The sequence below is a fragment of the Sorex araneus genome, chromosome 6 (assembly GCF_027595985.1).
Source record: "Sorex araneus isolate mSorAra2 chromosome 6, mSorAra2.pri, whole genome shotgun sequence".
Classification (NCBI taxonomy): Eukaryota; Metazoa; Chordata; class Mammalia; order Eulipotyphla; family Soricidae; genus Sorex; species Sorex araneus.
Genome location: NC_073307.1, coordinates 82,496,029 through 82,512,128, shown reverse-complemented (window position 1 = coordinate 82,512,128; position 16,100 = coordinate 82,496,029). Strand labels below are relative to the sequence as shown.

The 16,100-nt window shown below is 44.5% G+C and overlaps 1 protein-coding gene across 9 annotated transcripts in view; it reads right to left on the bottom strand.

Annotated features, from left to right (window-relative positions):
* Nucleotides 1-16,100, bottom strand: part of CACNA1C (calcium voltage-gated channel subunit alpha1 C) — a 691,920-nt gene that overhangs the window by 18,230 nt on the left and 657,590 nt on the right. For all 9 annotated transcript variants that reach the window (XM_055143504.1, XM_055143509.1, XM_055143508.1 and 6 more), the window contains 4 exons: nucleotides 11,660-11,761; nucleotides 3,226-3,353; nucleotides 2,697-2,831; nucleotides 743-1,095 (listed from right to left, as the gene is read on the bottom strand). In XM_055143504.1, coding sequence (XP_054999479.1) covers nucleotides 743-1,095; nucleotides 2,697-2,831; nucleotides 3,226-3,353; nucleotides 11,660-11,761 — 718 coding nt within the window. The remainder of the gene's footprint in view (nucleotides 1-742; nucleotides 1,096-2,696; nucleotides 2,832-3,225; nucleotides 3,354-11,659; nucleotides 11,762-16,100) is intronic.

Sequence of the window (16,100 nt, the reverse complement as noted above, 5' to 3'; positions counted from 1 at the left end):
GATTTGCAAATCTAAATTTGCCATTTAGATGTTCCATATCACACCATTCCACTCCCACTCAGCTTCAGAGCCCAACACTGATATCAATGTGAAAAGATGCCACAGGTCTTGCTGTGCTTCGGTGGAAGTAAGAAAGTAGACTCTCCTAGCCCAGCACATCCTGGCACTGTGTTCCAGAGCTCCAGAAACAGAATGTAGAGTGAGTGAGAAGGTAAAAGACCATCAGGCACAGCCCTGAACTGGGCTGGAGTCAGTTAGGGTTATAAGGAAGAGCCCAATGTCCCCAAATGCCCTGGAAAGTGAGAGGGCATGAGGAAGAGGTAGCAAGAACCATTTTCATCCACTAGTGTGAAAGACCAAGTTGAGGAAGAACCTGGGGAAAGTCTAGAGGGGACAGGGTCTGCTCTGTCATCAGGATACAGACCCCTCAGGGCTCAGGGCTGGGGTCCATCTGCTCAGAGAGGAGGAGTGAGCAGAGAAGCTTCTGTCTAGTAGTTTAGACCTCAGGACTGTGTGTGGTCTGTAGGGCTATGGACCTCCCCCTGAGTGTGGCTGCCATCTGTCATTAAAAGTGGGATCTGGGAGGCAGTTTGCGCCGTGCTCACTCAGTAGGTTTCCAGCTGAAGGGTAACTGGCCAGATTGGGGTCCGAACTCTCTGCACCTGGTGGTTCCCTCCAGGCTGCAGTTTGAGGGGGCTCCCGTGGGGGAAGGAGCCCCACATGTCCCAGCATCCCTGCTTACCTCTTGGAGCTGAGCTTCCATGCTGCCTCCGGCACCCGGATGGCAGGCGACCAGGAGGGTCCATGGCCTTCCACAGTGCTGAGCATGCCGGGGTAGCCTGCGGGGCGGGGAACGCGGCCCAGTGCAGTGTTGTTGGCGTTGTTGATGTTGGCATTGGAGCCGGTGGATGAGTAGCTGCTTGGAGTGAAAGTGGAGTCCACCAATTTCTCGTGGGACGGCGACTCCGTGTCCCCCTGGGTGTTCCCCGCCTTGTTGATGTGCAGCGGGCGCTGGGTGGTGAAGGTCTGGGGGAAAGCGCCCCGGCTGTCGCTTTGGTAGTAGCTGACGTGGTTGCCGAACAAGCCACCAGCCCTCTGTAGGCGAGATGGGAAGAGGTGAGTGGAGGCCAAGCCCCCCTCAGATATCTCTCCTGCCCCTCAGCACAGAAGACTGGCAGAGAGCTACCCATGCCTGCAGGTTTCTCACAAGTCCTCTGAAGTTGGGGATCGAGTTGCTTCAGAGGAATCTGGGGTGGTGAGTCTTTAGCTGCACCTAGCTGTTAGTGAGCAGCCACGAAACATAGAGTGGCCCAGAGGTGAGAGGGACCTGAAGAGTCTCCTGAGATTAAACAGATGGAAATCCAACTGGCTCCCTATAGCAGACACTCAGCTGGCCAAAGGGGTTTGGAAACCATGACAACAGAGAATCCACACAGCCATATCATGGCCTCCCTTCTCTTAAAGGGTTCCTGGGAACTAATGTGGCTCACAACTTTCTTTTCTTGGATTGAACATGGGGCTCAGAAGCTACTGGGGAGCTTGGTCTGAGCTTTGACATCAGACTATCCCTGTGATTTTGTGACTGAAGTATTGTGTGTGTGTGTGTGTGTTTGTGTGTGTGTGTGTAGGGGTTTGGAAGGCTCAGGATAGTATTAATGCTACATCTCTAAAGTCATTTAGTGATGAATAAGTCACAGGGAAAGGGATGAGAATGGTGACAACCATAGGCAGGAGGGGCCCATATTATCTTCTTGTGTTTCTGCAGCCTTGAGCCAGGCACAAGGAAGCAGGGACAGGGACAGGTATGACCACTAGATTCTACCTTGTTCCCCAAAAGGACTTTTATCAAATTGCATTACATGTTAAGTGAGCACCATAAAAACAAAGGGGCTGGATGTAAGCATTCTGGTATTTGGACACAGTAGAGTTTAGTTTCGACAATGATGTCTAAGAAAATGACAGCTATTTAGAGCAGCCCAGAGACTCAGTACTAGAGAATACTGGATCCAGTACTAGATCCAGTCTTCAGAAGAACTACTCCCACTTGGTCCTGGTTTTCTGCTGCCCTGTGGGTATTCACACCCAAGACTGCCCCATCTGATATTTCTCAAGAGAAGTCAGAACTTAGACTTTCATTTGAAGATGCCAGATTTTTTTTTCTTTTTGGGTCACACCTGGTGATGCACAGGGGTTACTCCTGGCTCTGTGCTCAGGAATTACTCCTGGAGGTGCTTACGGGACCATACGGGATGCTGGGAATCGAACTCAGGTTGGCCACGTACGAGGCAAATGCCGTACCCACAGTGCTATTGCTCCAGCCCCATGAAGATGCCAGATTTTTCAATGTTAGCACAGACAAGCCTGCAGATAAGACAAGACCATTGATGTGTCACTTCAACTGTAGAAGTCCCTGCCCTACACCTGGTCAGAAATCTTTTCTTCAGGAAAGTGGCTTTTTTTGCCCTGCCCTGAAAGCCAAGACCTCAGAGAGTTGCCATGGCTGGGCAGCCCTGGTCTGAGGTGGACCAGGGCTTGAGAAGGTGGAGGGATGAGGAAACAGCTGAGCAGGAGAAACTGAGAATCTACACAGAACTCAGACTTCTCTTCCGGGATTTCCTGGGAAGATCATCAGTGTATCTTCTCACCTCCAACTAAATTTTAGACAGGCAAAATTGTGCTATGGGGCACCCACATACCCTGAAGATGTCGTCTTCAGAGGCAGCAGACACAGCCTCCTTCATGGCCTTGTCCAACTCCTCTTCCGCTGTGAGGTCTCCAGAGATGGCCCGTCGGATCTCGGGTCCAATGTCATGCAGTGTACGTAAGCCAGCCTGGAAGCCAGAGAAACAAATAAGGACTGGGGGCTCCTCCATGACCTCCCTCCCACCTCTGCATATCTGCCAAGTTGGAGAGCCCCACAGAGTGTATATGGGGACATCAGTCTGGCCCCAGGAGTGGAGAAATCCACTGGTTCACCCAGAAAGTATGATGGCAATCTAGAAGGGGCTATCAGAATTTCAGAGAGCATGAAGGTGTAAGCAGATAGGACTGTGGAGGGCAATGCACGGGGGTCACAAAACAGAAAGGGAGATGCAAGTGCCCTTCAACACTATCCTTCTGAAAGACCTGAAACTCCCAGCATCTTTTGCAGGGTCCTGGGGGAGAGACTCCGCCTCTGTTCAGAGGTAGAGGAAAGTGAAAAGCACCCCCAACCCCATCCCTTACCTGCAGGGATAGGGCGTTCCTCTGGGAGGGCTTTCCCACAAGGCCTTGCTCTTTGCGTTTCTTGAATTTCCGGAAGTACTCTTGGATCAAGAAGGTAGCATAAAACTTGCCAACTGTGACCTCATCATCTGCCACACAAATAGGAAAGAAGAATTGGAGATGAACAGGTGTAATTAATTATTTTTCAGCATCCAAAACTTCTTTTGCTTTCTATTTTTGTGAGTCACATATAGTGGTGCTCAGGGGTTACTCCTGACTCTACATTCGGGAATCAGTCCTGGCAGTGCTAGGGGGACCATATGGGATGCCCAGGATCAAAGTCAGGTCAGGCACGAGCAAGGCAAACGCCCCACACACTGTACGGTTGTGCAGGCCCAGATTTTTAAAAAAATTTTATTGAATCATCATGAGGTAGTTACAAGCTTTCATGTTTGGATTACAATCTCACAATGATTAAACACCCATCCCTCCACCAGTGCACATTCCCCACCACCAATATCCCAGGTATACCCCCCTTTCCCACCGTCCCCCTGCCTCTAAGGCAGACAATATTCCCCATACTCTCTCTCTACTTTTGGGCACTATGGCTTGCAACACAGACACTGAGAGGTCATCATGTTTGGTCCATTATCTACTTTCGGCACGCATCTCCCATCCTAATTGTTTTTCAGCCATCATTTTCTTAGTGATCCCTTCTCTATTCCATCTGCCTTCTCCCCTCTGCTCATGAAGCAGTCTTCCAGCTATGGGGTTATCCCCCTGGCCATTGTATCTACTGTCCTTGGGTGTCAGCCTCATGTGATGTTATTCTATACTCCACAAATGAGTGAAGTCCTTCTATGTCTGTCCCTCTCTTTCTGACTCATTTCACTTAGCATGATATTCTTCATGTCTATCCATTTATAAGCAAATTTCATGACTTCATCTCTCCTAACAGCTGCATAGCATTCCATTGTGTAGATGTACCAAAGTTTCTTTAACTAGTCATCTGTTTTAGAGTACTTGGGTTGTTTCCATATTTTGGCTATTGTGAACAGTGATGCAATGAATATATAGGTACAGATGTCATTTCTACTGTGCTTTTTTGCATCCTCAGGATATATTCCCAGAAGTGGTATTGCGAGGTCATATGGAAGCTCAATTTCTAGTTTTTTAAGGACTGTCCATTTTGTTTTCCAGAAAGGCTGGGCCAGTCGGCATTCCCACCAACAGTGAAGAAAAGTCCCTTTTTCCCCACACCCACGCCAGCACTGGTTCTTTTGTTCTTTTGAATGTGTGCCAGTCTCTGTGGTGTGAGATGATATCTCATTGTTGTTTTGATTTCCATCTCCCTGATGACTAGCGATGTGGAGCATTTTTTCATGTGCCTTTGGCAATTTGTATTTCTTTTTTGAGGACTCTTCTGTTCATTTCTTCTCCCCATTTTTTATGGGGTTGGAGATTTTTTTTCTTATACGATTCTACTAGTATCTTGTATATCCTTGATATTAATCCCTTATCAGATGGGTATTGGGCAAATATTCTTTCCCATTCTGTGAGGTCTACATTTTCTTAACTTAAAAAATTTCATGCAAGGAAGAAGAAGCAGTTCATTCACATGGTTAGAAAAGACAAAAACACATCAGAATGTAAAGTGAAATGTCTGTCTTTCACTTCATCTGCCTCAGTACTACCTCCTTAGAGGTTTCTTGGGTAAATTTTTCAGAGACTTTTTCTTTGCAAATTCTTCAAACAAATACGTTTTTATTACTTTTCTTTGCTTTCTTTTTAAGCAGAAGAAACACTATTGCCAAACAATTTTCCGCCATGTTTTTGTACTTAACCTGCCATTTCTTTCTTTTAAATTTTTTTTGTTGTTTTTGTTTGGGAGTCACATCCATCGATGCTCAGGAATTACTCCTGGCAGTCCTCAGGGACCAGATGGGATGTTGGGAATCGAACCCAGGTCAGCCATGTGCAAGGCCTGCAAGGACCTACCTGTTGTACTCTTGCTCTGGTCCCTTACCCTGCCATCTCTAACTAACTTCTATTTAATTCTAAAGCCTATCAGAAATCAATAGCCCTCCTTGATCTAAGCGTCAACACTTTTGCTTAAGGTTTGCATAAGGTTTTGCTTAAAGTAGGGTGGTACTGGTGGAGGGAACACCTTCCTTCTAAGTTTCAATTTTTCTTGCAGTCTGAATTTTCTTACCATATGGACTGGGTTGAGCTCCAAATTGTAAAAGACAAAAAAAAATTATTCTGACATCTTGGGAATAAATTAGTGATTGGAAAATCAATGAGTCCCAGGGATAACACCCATGTCCCCTAAGTAGCCCCATCTTGTTTATGACCCCCAGCCAGTGGGGTAGGACAGGGTAATGGGCATGGGTTAAGTCTAAGGGTGTGGGGTGGTCTTTTAAGAGCAAAGTCCACAGAAAATGTGGTGTTTCACCTTCCAAGGACCTTTTACCCATGTTGAAAGAAAATCCCATGCCCCATTGTGTGAATCAAAAGGGAATTAAAAGCTTAGGGGGGGTTCTGGATTTAAGTCAAAATCCTCTAGATATTCACAACACACCTTCAGGCCAACTACCTAGTTTTTAAGCACTCCAGTACGTTGAGCACACTCCAGAGGGAGGTGAAGATGGTCAAATAAAAGAATGTCAAAAGCCAGATGGTGTTCGGCTCCAGGCCTACAAGTCATTCTCAGTAAGGTGGCTTCACCTTTCAAGTAGTATTTGGGGGATGCATGGGTCATTCTAGCTGCCATGGTGATTTGAGGGTGCTGCTGACAGCCAGTAGTTTTAGATATGTCCCTTCCATCAGTATTTCTCAATGGGACCATATGGCACCAAGGATATTCCAAGGGGCACAAAAGTGAAAATCATGTAAATTGAGATTAGGTGACCAACTGACAAGATGGGTAGGAGTGTTATAGGAAGAAGACAAAGGACTATGGTCAGGAAAATATTAAATACTGCCTTGAAACTGAAGTGTTTCACAATGGCTTTCATATGCTATGCTATATATTCTTGGAGCGAGGGCAACCTGTTTCTAATGATACAAGATAATGATCTATTTTATTTTGTCTAAACACAAGACATGACTTGCAGATTTAGAGCATCCAGAACTCTCCCAGAGAAGAATCTCTGCATAAGTCGCTCAAAGACTAATTTATTTTGTTTCCAATTTTTGGAAACTATATCTCTAGTGGCAATGACCCTCGCAAAGTTCCTGATACGTCAGACTGTGTTCCAGCCTATATATCTGCATGTGAAATTAAGAATATGTATGTGTATGTTCATATCTATGTGACTATTTATTTAGTAATATGTTATTGGATAGCCTTCATTTCAAAATGACAAGTATAAAATGTTAACAATATTCAACATTTCCTGCTTCCCACAAACACAAACTGTCCATTCTAAATGGGTGAATGCAATGATTCCATCAGCTAATTACAACTTCTGGCATTTTATTTTCACATACTTAAATGAATCAAAACATTCTGTGCATGTTTGGGAATGTCTTGTTTTTATTGAGGACAGTACTAGGGGCATTATAAACTACTCATCGTAAGAAGGGTCTCTGGTCTTCCTAAGGTTTGGTAAAACTGCCCTAGGAAGAATGAGGAGAATTTAAACCTAGAGGACTCTCAGGGGATTCTCTTTTCAAGGCTCTATAATTTCTGGAGCATTCAACCCACAGGCTTAATTGTAAACCTTTGCAGGGTTGCCTTGGAAGTTCAGTCAAACCTCTGAGCAACCTGGGACCTTCTCTGGTCCCACTTGTATGTTGCAGAATTGCACCATCCTGACTATCTATTTCTGAGTTTGAAAAGTTTCCCTCCTATTCTATTTCAACTAAGGACCTTTGAGTCCCACCAGAAGGATCTGCAGAATGTGCGCTTCCTGAAAGTATTGTGGATTCAAGTCTCAGGGATGGTGACTGCAATTTTTTTTTATTAGTGTATCACCATGAGTTATAGTTACAAACTTATGAGCTTTCATGTTTGCATTTTGTTTACATCCCTCCACCAGTGCCCAGTCACCTCCACCAGCGTTCCCAGTATCCCTCCCATCCTCCCACCCCATCCCCCCCACCCCACCTCTGTGGCAGGGCATTCCCTTTTGATCTCTCTCTCCTTTTGGGTGCTGTGGTTTGCAACAGAGGCACTGCGTGACCATCATGTTTGGTCTATATTCTATTTTCAGTGTGCATCTCCCACCCCTTGTGGGTCCTCAAACCACACTTTACCTGGTGTTCCCTTCTCTATGTGAGCTGCCCCTTCCTCCAGCTTGTGAGGCCAGCTTCCAAGCCTTGGAGCCAACCTCCTGGTACTTATCTCTACTATTCTTGGGTGCTAGTCTCCTATTCTGTTATTTTATATTCCACAGATGAGTGCAATCTTTCTTGTTTTTTTGTTTTGCTTTTTGGGTCACACCCAGCGATGCTCAGGGGTTACTCCTGGCTTTGCACTCAAGAATTACTCCTGGCAGTGCTTGGGGGACCATATGGGATGCCGGGGATCGAACCCAGGTCGGCCACGTGCAAGGCAAATGCCCTACCCGCTGTGCTATCGCTCCGGCCCCGAGTGCAATCTTTCTATGTCTCTTTCTTTCTGACTCACTTCATTTCGCATGATACTTTCCATGTTGATCCACTTATATGCAAAGGTCATGACTTCATCTTTTCTAACAGCAGCATAGTATTCCATTGTGTAGATGTACCAAAGTTTCTTTAACCAGTCATCCGTCCTAGGGTACTCGGGTTTTTTCCAGATTCTGGTTATTGTAAACAGTGCTACAGTGAACATTTGAGTGCAGATGTCATTTCGACTGTACTTTGCCTCTTCAGGATATATTTCCAGGAGTGGTATTGCTGGGTCAAATGGGAGCTCAATTTGTAATGTTTTGAGAAGCGACCATACTGTTTTCCAAAAGGGCTGAACCAGTCGGCATTCCCACCAGCAGTGTAAGAGGGTCCCTTTCTCCCCACATCCATGCCAACAGCGGTGACTGCGATTCTTTTTTTTTTATTATTAATGAGTCACCGTAAGGGTGCAGTTACAGAGTTTCGTGCCTGTGTTACAGTTATACAAGACTTGGGTACCCATCCCTCCACCAGTGCCTATTCTCCTCCATCGGTGGCCCCAGGGTCCCTTCCCGCCCCGTGCTGTCTCCCCCCACCACCCCGGGTTCTCTCCCTCCTTTTGGGTGTTATGGTTTGAATGGAGATACTGGGTGGCTATCATGTTCAATTTATAGTCTGCTCTCAACCCGCCTCTCCCAACCTGAGTGGATCCTCCACTACACTTTAGTTGGTGTTCCCTTCGCTATCTGAGCTGCCCTCTCCCCCAGCATGTGAGGTCAGCTTCCAAGCCATGGAGAAGGCCTCCTGGTACTTATTGCTACTATTCTTGGGTGTCAGTCTCCCATTCTGTTGTTTTATATTTCACAAATGAGTGCAATTTTTCTGTCTGTCTCTTTCTGACTCATTTCACTTAGCATGATACTTTCCATGTTGATCCATTTATACACAAAGTTCATGACTTCATCCTTTCTGACAGCTGCATAGTATTCCATTGTGTAGATGTACCAAAGTTTCTTTAACCAGTCATCTGTTCTTGGGCATTCAGGTTTTCTTTCAGATTCTAGCTATTGTTAACAGTGCTGGAATGAACATACAAGTGCAGATGTCATTTCGACTGTACTTTTTTGCCTCTCCGGGATATACTCCCAGAAGTGGTATTGCTGGATCAAATGGGAGCTCAATTTCTAATTTTTTGAGAAGCATCCATACTGTTTTCCAAAAGGACTGAACCAGTCGGCATTCCCACCAGCAGTGAAGGAGAGTCCCTTTCTCCCCACATCCACGCCAACAGCGGTTGCTTTTGTTCCTTTGAATGTGAGCCAGTTCCTGTGGTGTGAGGTGGTATCTCATAGTTGTTTTGATCTGCATCTCCCTGATCATTAGTGATGAGGTGTGTTTTTTCACGTGCCTTTTTGCCATTCCCATTTCTTCCTTGAGAACGTTTCTGTTCATTTCATCGCCCCATTTTTTTGATGGGGTTGGATGTTTTCTTCTTGTAGAGGTCAACCAGTGCCTTGTATACCCTTGATATCAACCCCTTATCAGATGAGTATTGGGTGAATATCCTTTCCCATTCTGTAGATTGTCTTTGTATTCTGGTCACTGTATCTTTTGCAGTGCAGAAGCTTCTTAGTTTAATATAGTTCCATTTGTTTATCTCTGTTTCCACTTGGTTGCTCAGTTGTGTGTCATCTTTGAAGATATTAATAGCTTCAATATCGTGGAGAGTTTTGCCGACCTTGCCTTCCATGTATCTTATGGATTGTGGTCTGATGCTGAGATCTTTAATCCATTTTGATCTGACTTTTGTGCATGGCTTAGGTCGAGGTCTAAGCCCATTTTCTTACGTGTCATTGTCCAGTTATGCCAACACCATTTGTTGAAGAGGCTTTCCTTGCTCCACTTCACATTTCTTGCTCCCTTATCAAAGATCAGTTGATCAAAACCCGGAGCCGCTGAGCGTGAATCGGACCCTCTGCGGCGCTTAAAGACTTTGACTCCAAAGATGTAACACATTCGGGCATCCAGCGCAGCACCCGAGAGCAATGCATTGGGACACCAAACTGGGCTACAACTCGGTGCTGCTGGGGGTGGATTTTTTTTCCCCCCCACCCTGTCTTCCTGCATGGAAAGCGGCGGGCTGGCGGCACCATGTGGCAGGCGCCATCTTCTGATTCCAGACCCACAGGTATTCGGATTTTACTTTGGGGGCTCCCAGGAACTCATGGGAAGGGGGCGTAACCGGCACGCCCTCGGCCCAGATAAACCCGGAGCCGCTGAGCGTGAATCGGACCCTCTGCGCCTAAAGACTTTGAATTCAGAGACTTCTTACAGCAATGCACTGGGACTGTGAGCTGGGCTATGTAATTTCTGGCAGAATTCTCCCTGGACTTTATACAGAAATCCAAAACCGCGCGGACGCAGGAGCGTCCGCGCGACTTAACATTTATAATTGTCAGCAATGTGAATTGGTTCCATTTGAACAGGTCTGACTTGGGGGGGAAACTCCAAATAATAACAGTAAGTTTTTGTTGAAAATATTGAAGGTTTTTAATGTAGCAGCCACCTCTGGACTGTGAACTAAGCAAAAGCCCCACGCTGGCCGACGTGGCGTGGCGTACACCATACTATGAGGCGCAGGAAGGGGGATGAGGGGGAAAAAGAAAAAAAAAAGGGGAAAAGGAAAAAGAGAAAAAAAAAAGAGAGAGAGAGAGAGTTATGTCAACTATAGTGAGTTTTGTGTTGAATTATGGAATGTAATCAAGGTAAAGAAAAAATGAAGTGAAATTCATTAGTTATACAGTAGGGGGTAGGGGGTGGGGGCGGGGGGTATACTGGGGTTTCTGGTGGTGGAATATGGGCATTGGTGAAGGGATGGGTGTTTGAATATTGTATAACTGACATATAAACCTGAGAACTTTGTAACTTTCCACATGGTGATTTAATAAAAATTTAAAAAAATAATAAATAAAAAAATAAAAAATAAAAATAAAAGTCATCTTGGGTTAAAAAAAAAAAGATCAGTTGATCATATATTTGCATGTAGGGATATTCCACCTTGCTCCATTGATCAGCGGCTCTGCCTTTGTTCCAGTACCATGCTGTTTTGTTACCGCTTTGTAGTAAAGTTTGAAGTTGGAGAGGGTGATGCCTCCTACCGTCTTTTTCCCAAGAATTGCTTTAGCTATTCGTGGGCGTTTATTGTTCCATATGAATTTCAGGAGTGTTTGATCAATTTCTTTGAAGAATTTCATGGGTATCCTTATAGGGATCGCATTGAATCTGTATAGTGCTTTGGGGAGTATTGCCATTTTGACAATGTTAAGTCTTCCTATCCATGAGCAGAGAATATGCTTTCATTGCCTCGTGTCCTCTTTTATTTCATTTAGTAGCGTTTTGTAGTTTTCCTTGTAGAGATCCTTTACCTCCTTAGTTAGGCTGATTCTGAGGTACTTGATTTTCTGGGGCATAATTGTGAATGGGATTTTTTTTAATGTCACTTTCCTCTGTCTCGCTATTTGCATATAGGAAGGCCATGGATTTTGGGGTATTGATTTTATAGCCTGCTACTTTGCTGTATGAGTCTATTGTTTCTAGGAGTTTCTTAGGGGAGGTTTTAGGATTCTCTAGGTATAGAATCATGTCATCTGCAAATAGTGAGAGCTTGATTTCTTCCTTTCCTATCTGAATACCCTTAATGTTTTTTTCTTGCCTAATTGCTATTGCAAGTACTTCCAGTACTTTGTTGAACAGAAGTGATGAGAGTGGGCATCCTTATCTTGATCTTAGAGGGAAGGCCCTTAGGGTTTCTCCATTGAAGGGTGAAGTACCAAGGATACAAAGATCCAGAGACACTTACCACCTGCCGGGGGCACCACTTGGTCCAGCAGTTTCATGCTGGTTCGCTTCCAGATCTTCTTGATTATGGCCCGCAACTCCTCATTGGCTTGTTCTAGGTTCCCTGTAAGAAAGGAAATGCAGAGTTGCAGATGGTCTAGAGCCTCTCGGAAACCTACTCCTGGGGTAGATTCTCCTGATCAGGAGAAGGGAAATCACTGGTGACTCTTTTCCCACTCACACTCCTCACACTCCACTCTTACTTTCTCCCCAACTTCCCATTTTTCTACGCCCGTCCCTTCTCTTTATGTCTGTCCTTAATTTTCCTTCCTTTCTTTTTTCTCCTGCCCCTGCCTCATTCCTTCTCCCTATTTTCCTGCCTGAGCCTCAGCTCACCCAACATGCTGCTTTCCAACAGTTGACACCTAGAGTGGAAAAATATGCTAGTGCCTGGTCTGAGCTGGCCAGTCTTCCTCCAAGAAAACCAGAAAGGAGTTATCCTGTGGGCAGCATTTTCAGGATCTCTGTGGACCACCCTGCAAGTGTGGGGATGTGAAGGCAAAGTCATCTCCCTTTGAAATACACCGAGAGCTTCTATTCACAGGAGCCCTCACATGGAAGGCTTTGGAAGGTGAAGGAGAGGAGATAGGATGTGGCAAAACATGGAGAAGAATATATCAGAAGACTGGTTTGGCAGCACTTCTAGATCCATGGTAAAATATACGTAGATTCTAATGTCATACCCTGGGGAAGAGACTGGCAGCTGTAAGAATGAGCCTTGAGTTCTGGGCTTATCAGAGAGGACATGGAAGGCAAATTGGAGAGACCCTTCATGATGCCCCATCCCAATTGATGCACACCCAATATAAGCCCTCAGGATGAGGATTGACACCTAGGAACATATGGCACAAGAGGAGGGGTTTTTCAGGTAGGATGCCTACTCAAATAAGTTGTTTAAAAGTAAAATTCTCAGGGGGCCAGGGTGATAGTACAGTGGATAGGATGTTTGCCTTGCAAGCTGTGAATTCTGGTTCAATCCCCAGAACCATATACGGTCCTCTGAACCCCACCAGAAGTAATATCTGAGTACAAAGCCAGAAGTAAATTCTGAACACAACTGGGTGTGATCTAAAAACAAACCCAAAAAGGAGTGGAATTTATAAATTTGCTGGCATAAAATGAAGATAACTGAGGTACAAATGTTCAGCCAGCTGACTATAGTTCACAATACCACATGGCATGTTTGGAGGTTGTTATTAAAGCACATCTTAAAAGTTCTCATCATGGGGTGGGGCAGTGGGGGGTGGGTGGAATGTACCGTGTGCTCCTGTTAATCATACTGTGAATGAGCATTCACAATATGGACATATATGGAATCATTATGCTGTATATCTGAAAAAAAACAACCACATCACTATATCTCAATTATGTCTCCATAAGAGTTAAAAAATATGGGCCCAGAGTAATACGACTGCACTTAGGGCATTTACCTTGTATACAGCTGGCCTGGATTTGGTCCCCAGCATCTTATATGGTCTCCTGGGCAATACTAGGAGTGATTCCTTAGTGCAGATCCAGGAATAACCCCTGAGCATTATAGGTGTGGGCCCCTAAAACTAAGCAAAACAAAAATAGGACCTTCTGACTGTTGCTCCACCATCACAGGTGAGGCTTGCCCCTGGCTGATATCACTGGGCCTATTCTGGGACAGGAAGCAGTGCCCCTTCCTATCAGATGGGTCTCCACACCTGACCTGTGCCATAATAAGGACCCACATCACAGTTTCTGAAACATGCAGAGACTTATGCAGCTGCACGATGGACCTATTGAAATTATGTGCTGCTCATAGTCATTCTTCCTGTGATTCTGTAAGAACAGGTAAAGACAGAGAACAATCTACAGTTTAATCGCTCGGTATCTTTCAGTAGGTGGGAGTAACTCCACAAAGACTCAACCTCAACACAAGAATACAGAAAACCAGTGGAGAAAGCTCAGTGAGCAAAAATTATATCAATAAAGACATCAACATCACCGGTAAATCCTCAGTGTCCTTAGTGACACTATGATAGAATGTTCAATGAACTCAAAGAAATGATAGCACAGGTAGTCAGAAAAGCACACAAAAAAGTATGAAAGTCAAAACAATAAAAGAAAAACTTCCATAATCAGAAATGACAGAAATGAAGAACATTTTGAAAAGTCATTTTAAAAAGGTGATATTTTAAAAAGTCAATAGAATTCCCAACTATCAGAATAACAGAATCTGAGCAAAATATTACAGAGCTCCAAGATGAGGAGGAAACCACTAGGAAACAGCAGAAAGTGGAAAATAATATGAAAGAAAACAGCATAGCAGAGAACTCTGGAATGAGTTGAAGAGGAACAATATAAGACTCATCAGAGTCCCTGAAGCACAGGAAGGCAAATGTGATAAAGAAACATTAAAGAAACCATCAATAAGTACTCCTCAGAGTTGAGGACTATGGGCACTGAACTCCAACAGGACCAAATCATCCTAGTGAAAATATACTCAATTAAGAAAACTCCAAGACATATGATACACAAAATGACAAAATCCAAAGATATAGACAGAATACTGAATGCAGCAAAATCAAAAAAGGAAGTTACATACAAAGGAAAGTCCATTTGATATACAGGGGCTCTATCAAATGAGACTCTACAAATTAGAAGAAAATAAAGGATATAGTACAAAAACTCAATGAAATAAACACCTCACCAGGAACACTTGATCTACCTAGATTATCATTCAGATTTGAAGAAACTATTGATCTTCATGGACAGGGAACAGCCTAGGGAATTCATAACCCTGAAACCAGTTTTCCAAGAAGTGTTAAAAGAGCTCTTTTAAAGGACAGAAGAAATTTCCTCTCATGTGGAATTGAGTATGGATTATAGCAATCGCTGCTTATGGTTGTCCTCTACTAGATTAAGAAAGCTTAAAAACATTGCAATTCAGCATCACAAATTGACTTTTATTGATTTATTTCTGATAATTCTATTTGCCAAGACTTTGAGTTTCATTGGACCAAATAATATAAAACAAATTTGGTACATGCCTGCCAACAGGGTAAACTGACGATTGGAGACAACCTGGGACATTGGTGGTAGGATTGTGTTGGAATGCTGTACGCCTGAAACAACTCTCTTAGAACAACTTTGTAAATCACAATGTATCAATAAATATTCCTGGAAAGAAAAACTATCTGAGCAAAAAAAAAAAAACAATAGCAGAGACAGTGAATTTGCTGTTGGGTTAGGAGCAATATCACAGCTGGGAGGGCGCTGGTCTTTCACGCTGCTGACCTCAGTTCAATCCCTGGCACCCCAGTAAGGTCCTCCAAGCCCACCAGGAGTGACCTCTGAGCACCGAGCTAGGAGTAATCCCTGAGTATTGCCAAGTGTGGAAGAAAAACAAAAGAAAACCATAAAGCAAAATACCAGACAAATCAAACAAAATATTACACCCAGGAATCAACAGGTTAGATTAAGATCAGAGTGCCTGAGCTCTTCGGAACTCAAGGTGAGGGAGGAGGAAAAAGATCTGTAGGCCTGGAAAAGAGCCCACAAGGTCCAGGCTGTGGATGGAAGCCCCCAGGATGGCTGCTGGAGCTGAGTTCTTCCCTGCAGACAGCCAACCCCAAGACTTCTGGAGAGAAAGCCTGCCAACAACAGGAGGAGCTGTGGAATGGGTCTAATCCCTGGAAATGATCAGCCTCCTTCCTGGTTTGGCAGTGAGACTCTGAGTGCTGCAAGCTCAAAACCGGGTGTCGTTTTTTTAACATTTCTGGGGATCTGTTATGAGGCAATGGCATATCCGATCCAGGGACTGCTTCCGCCATGACACACGGCAGATGGAATGGCTTAGCAGTGGGGAGCTTTGCCATCAGGCTGCCTGAATTGAAATCTGCCCCTTTGGCGATGTGGGAAAGGCTCCCCCTATGGAGGCAGGGCAGGAGCAAGCAGTGATGGCAATGGAGAGAGAGAGAGAGAGAAAGAGAGAGAGAGAGAGAGAGATGATTCCCATTTGAATGTAGACTTCAAATAGTTGAAGGACAATTCCAGTTAGAGACAGCCAGATCTATGCTATAAAATAGCCCTAATCATCATCATCATTATCATCATCATCATCATCATCATCATCATCATCATCATCATCATCATCCTGTTGATCGTTGAATTTCTCGAGCGGTCTCAGTAACATCTCCATTATTCCAAGCCCTGAGATTTTAGAAGCCTCTCTCTACTCGTCCTTCCATACTGGAGACTCTTTCAGGGTCAGGGGAATGAGACCCATCCCTAATAATATCATGTTCAAATATACTTATCTTTTGTGGCTTCCCTCCCCAAGTCATATTCTAGAACCTTAGCCTGTGGAGAAAGAATCTTGTAAAGAAACATCTTTACTCTCTTCAGATGTGACCAGTTAAGAGGAGGTCCTACTG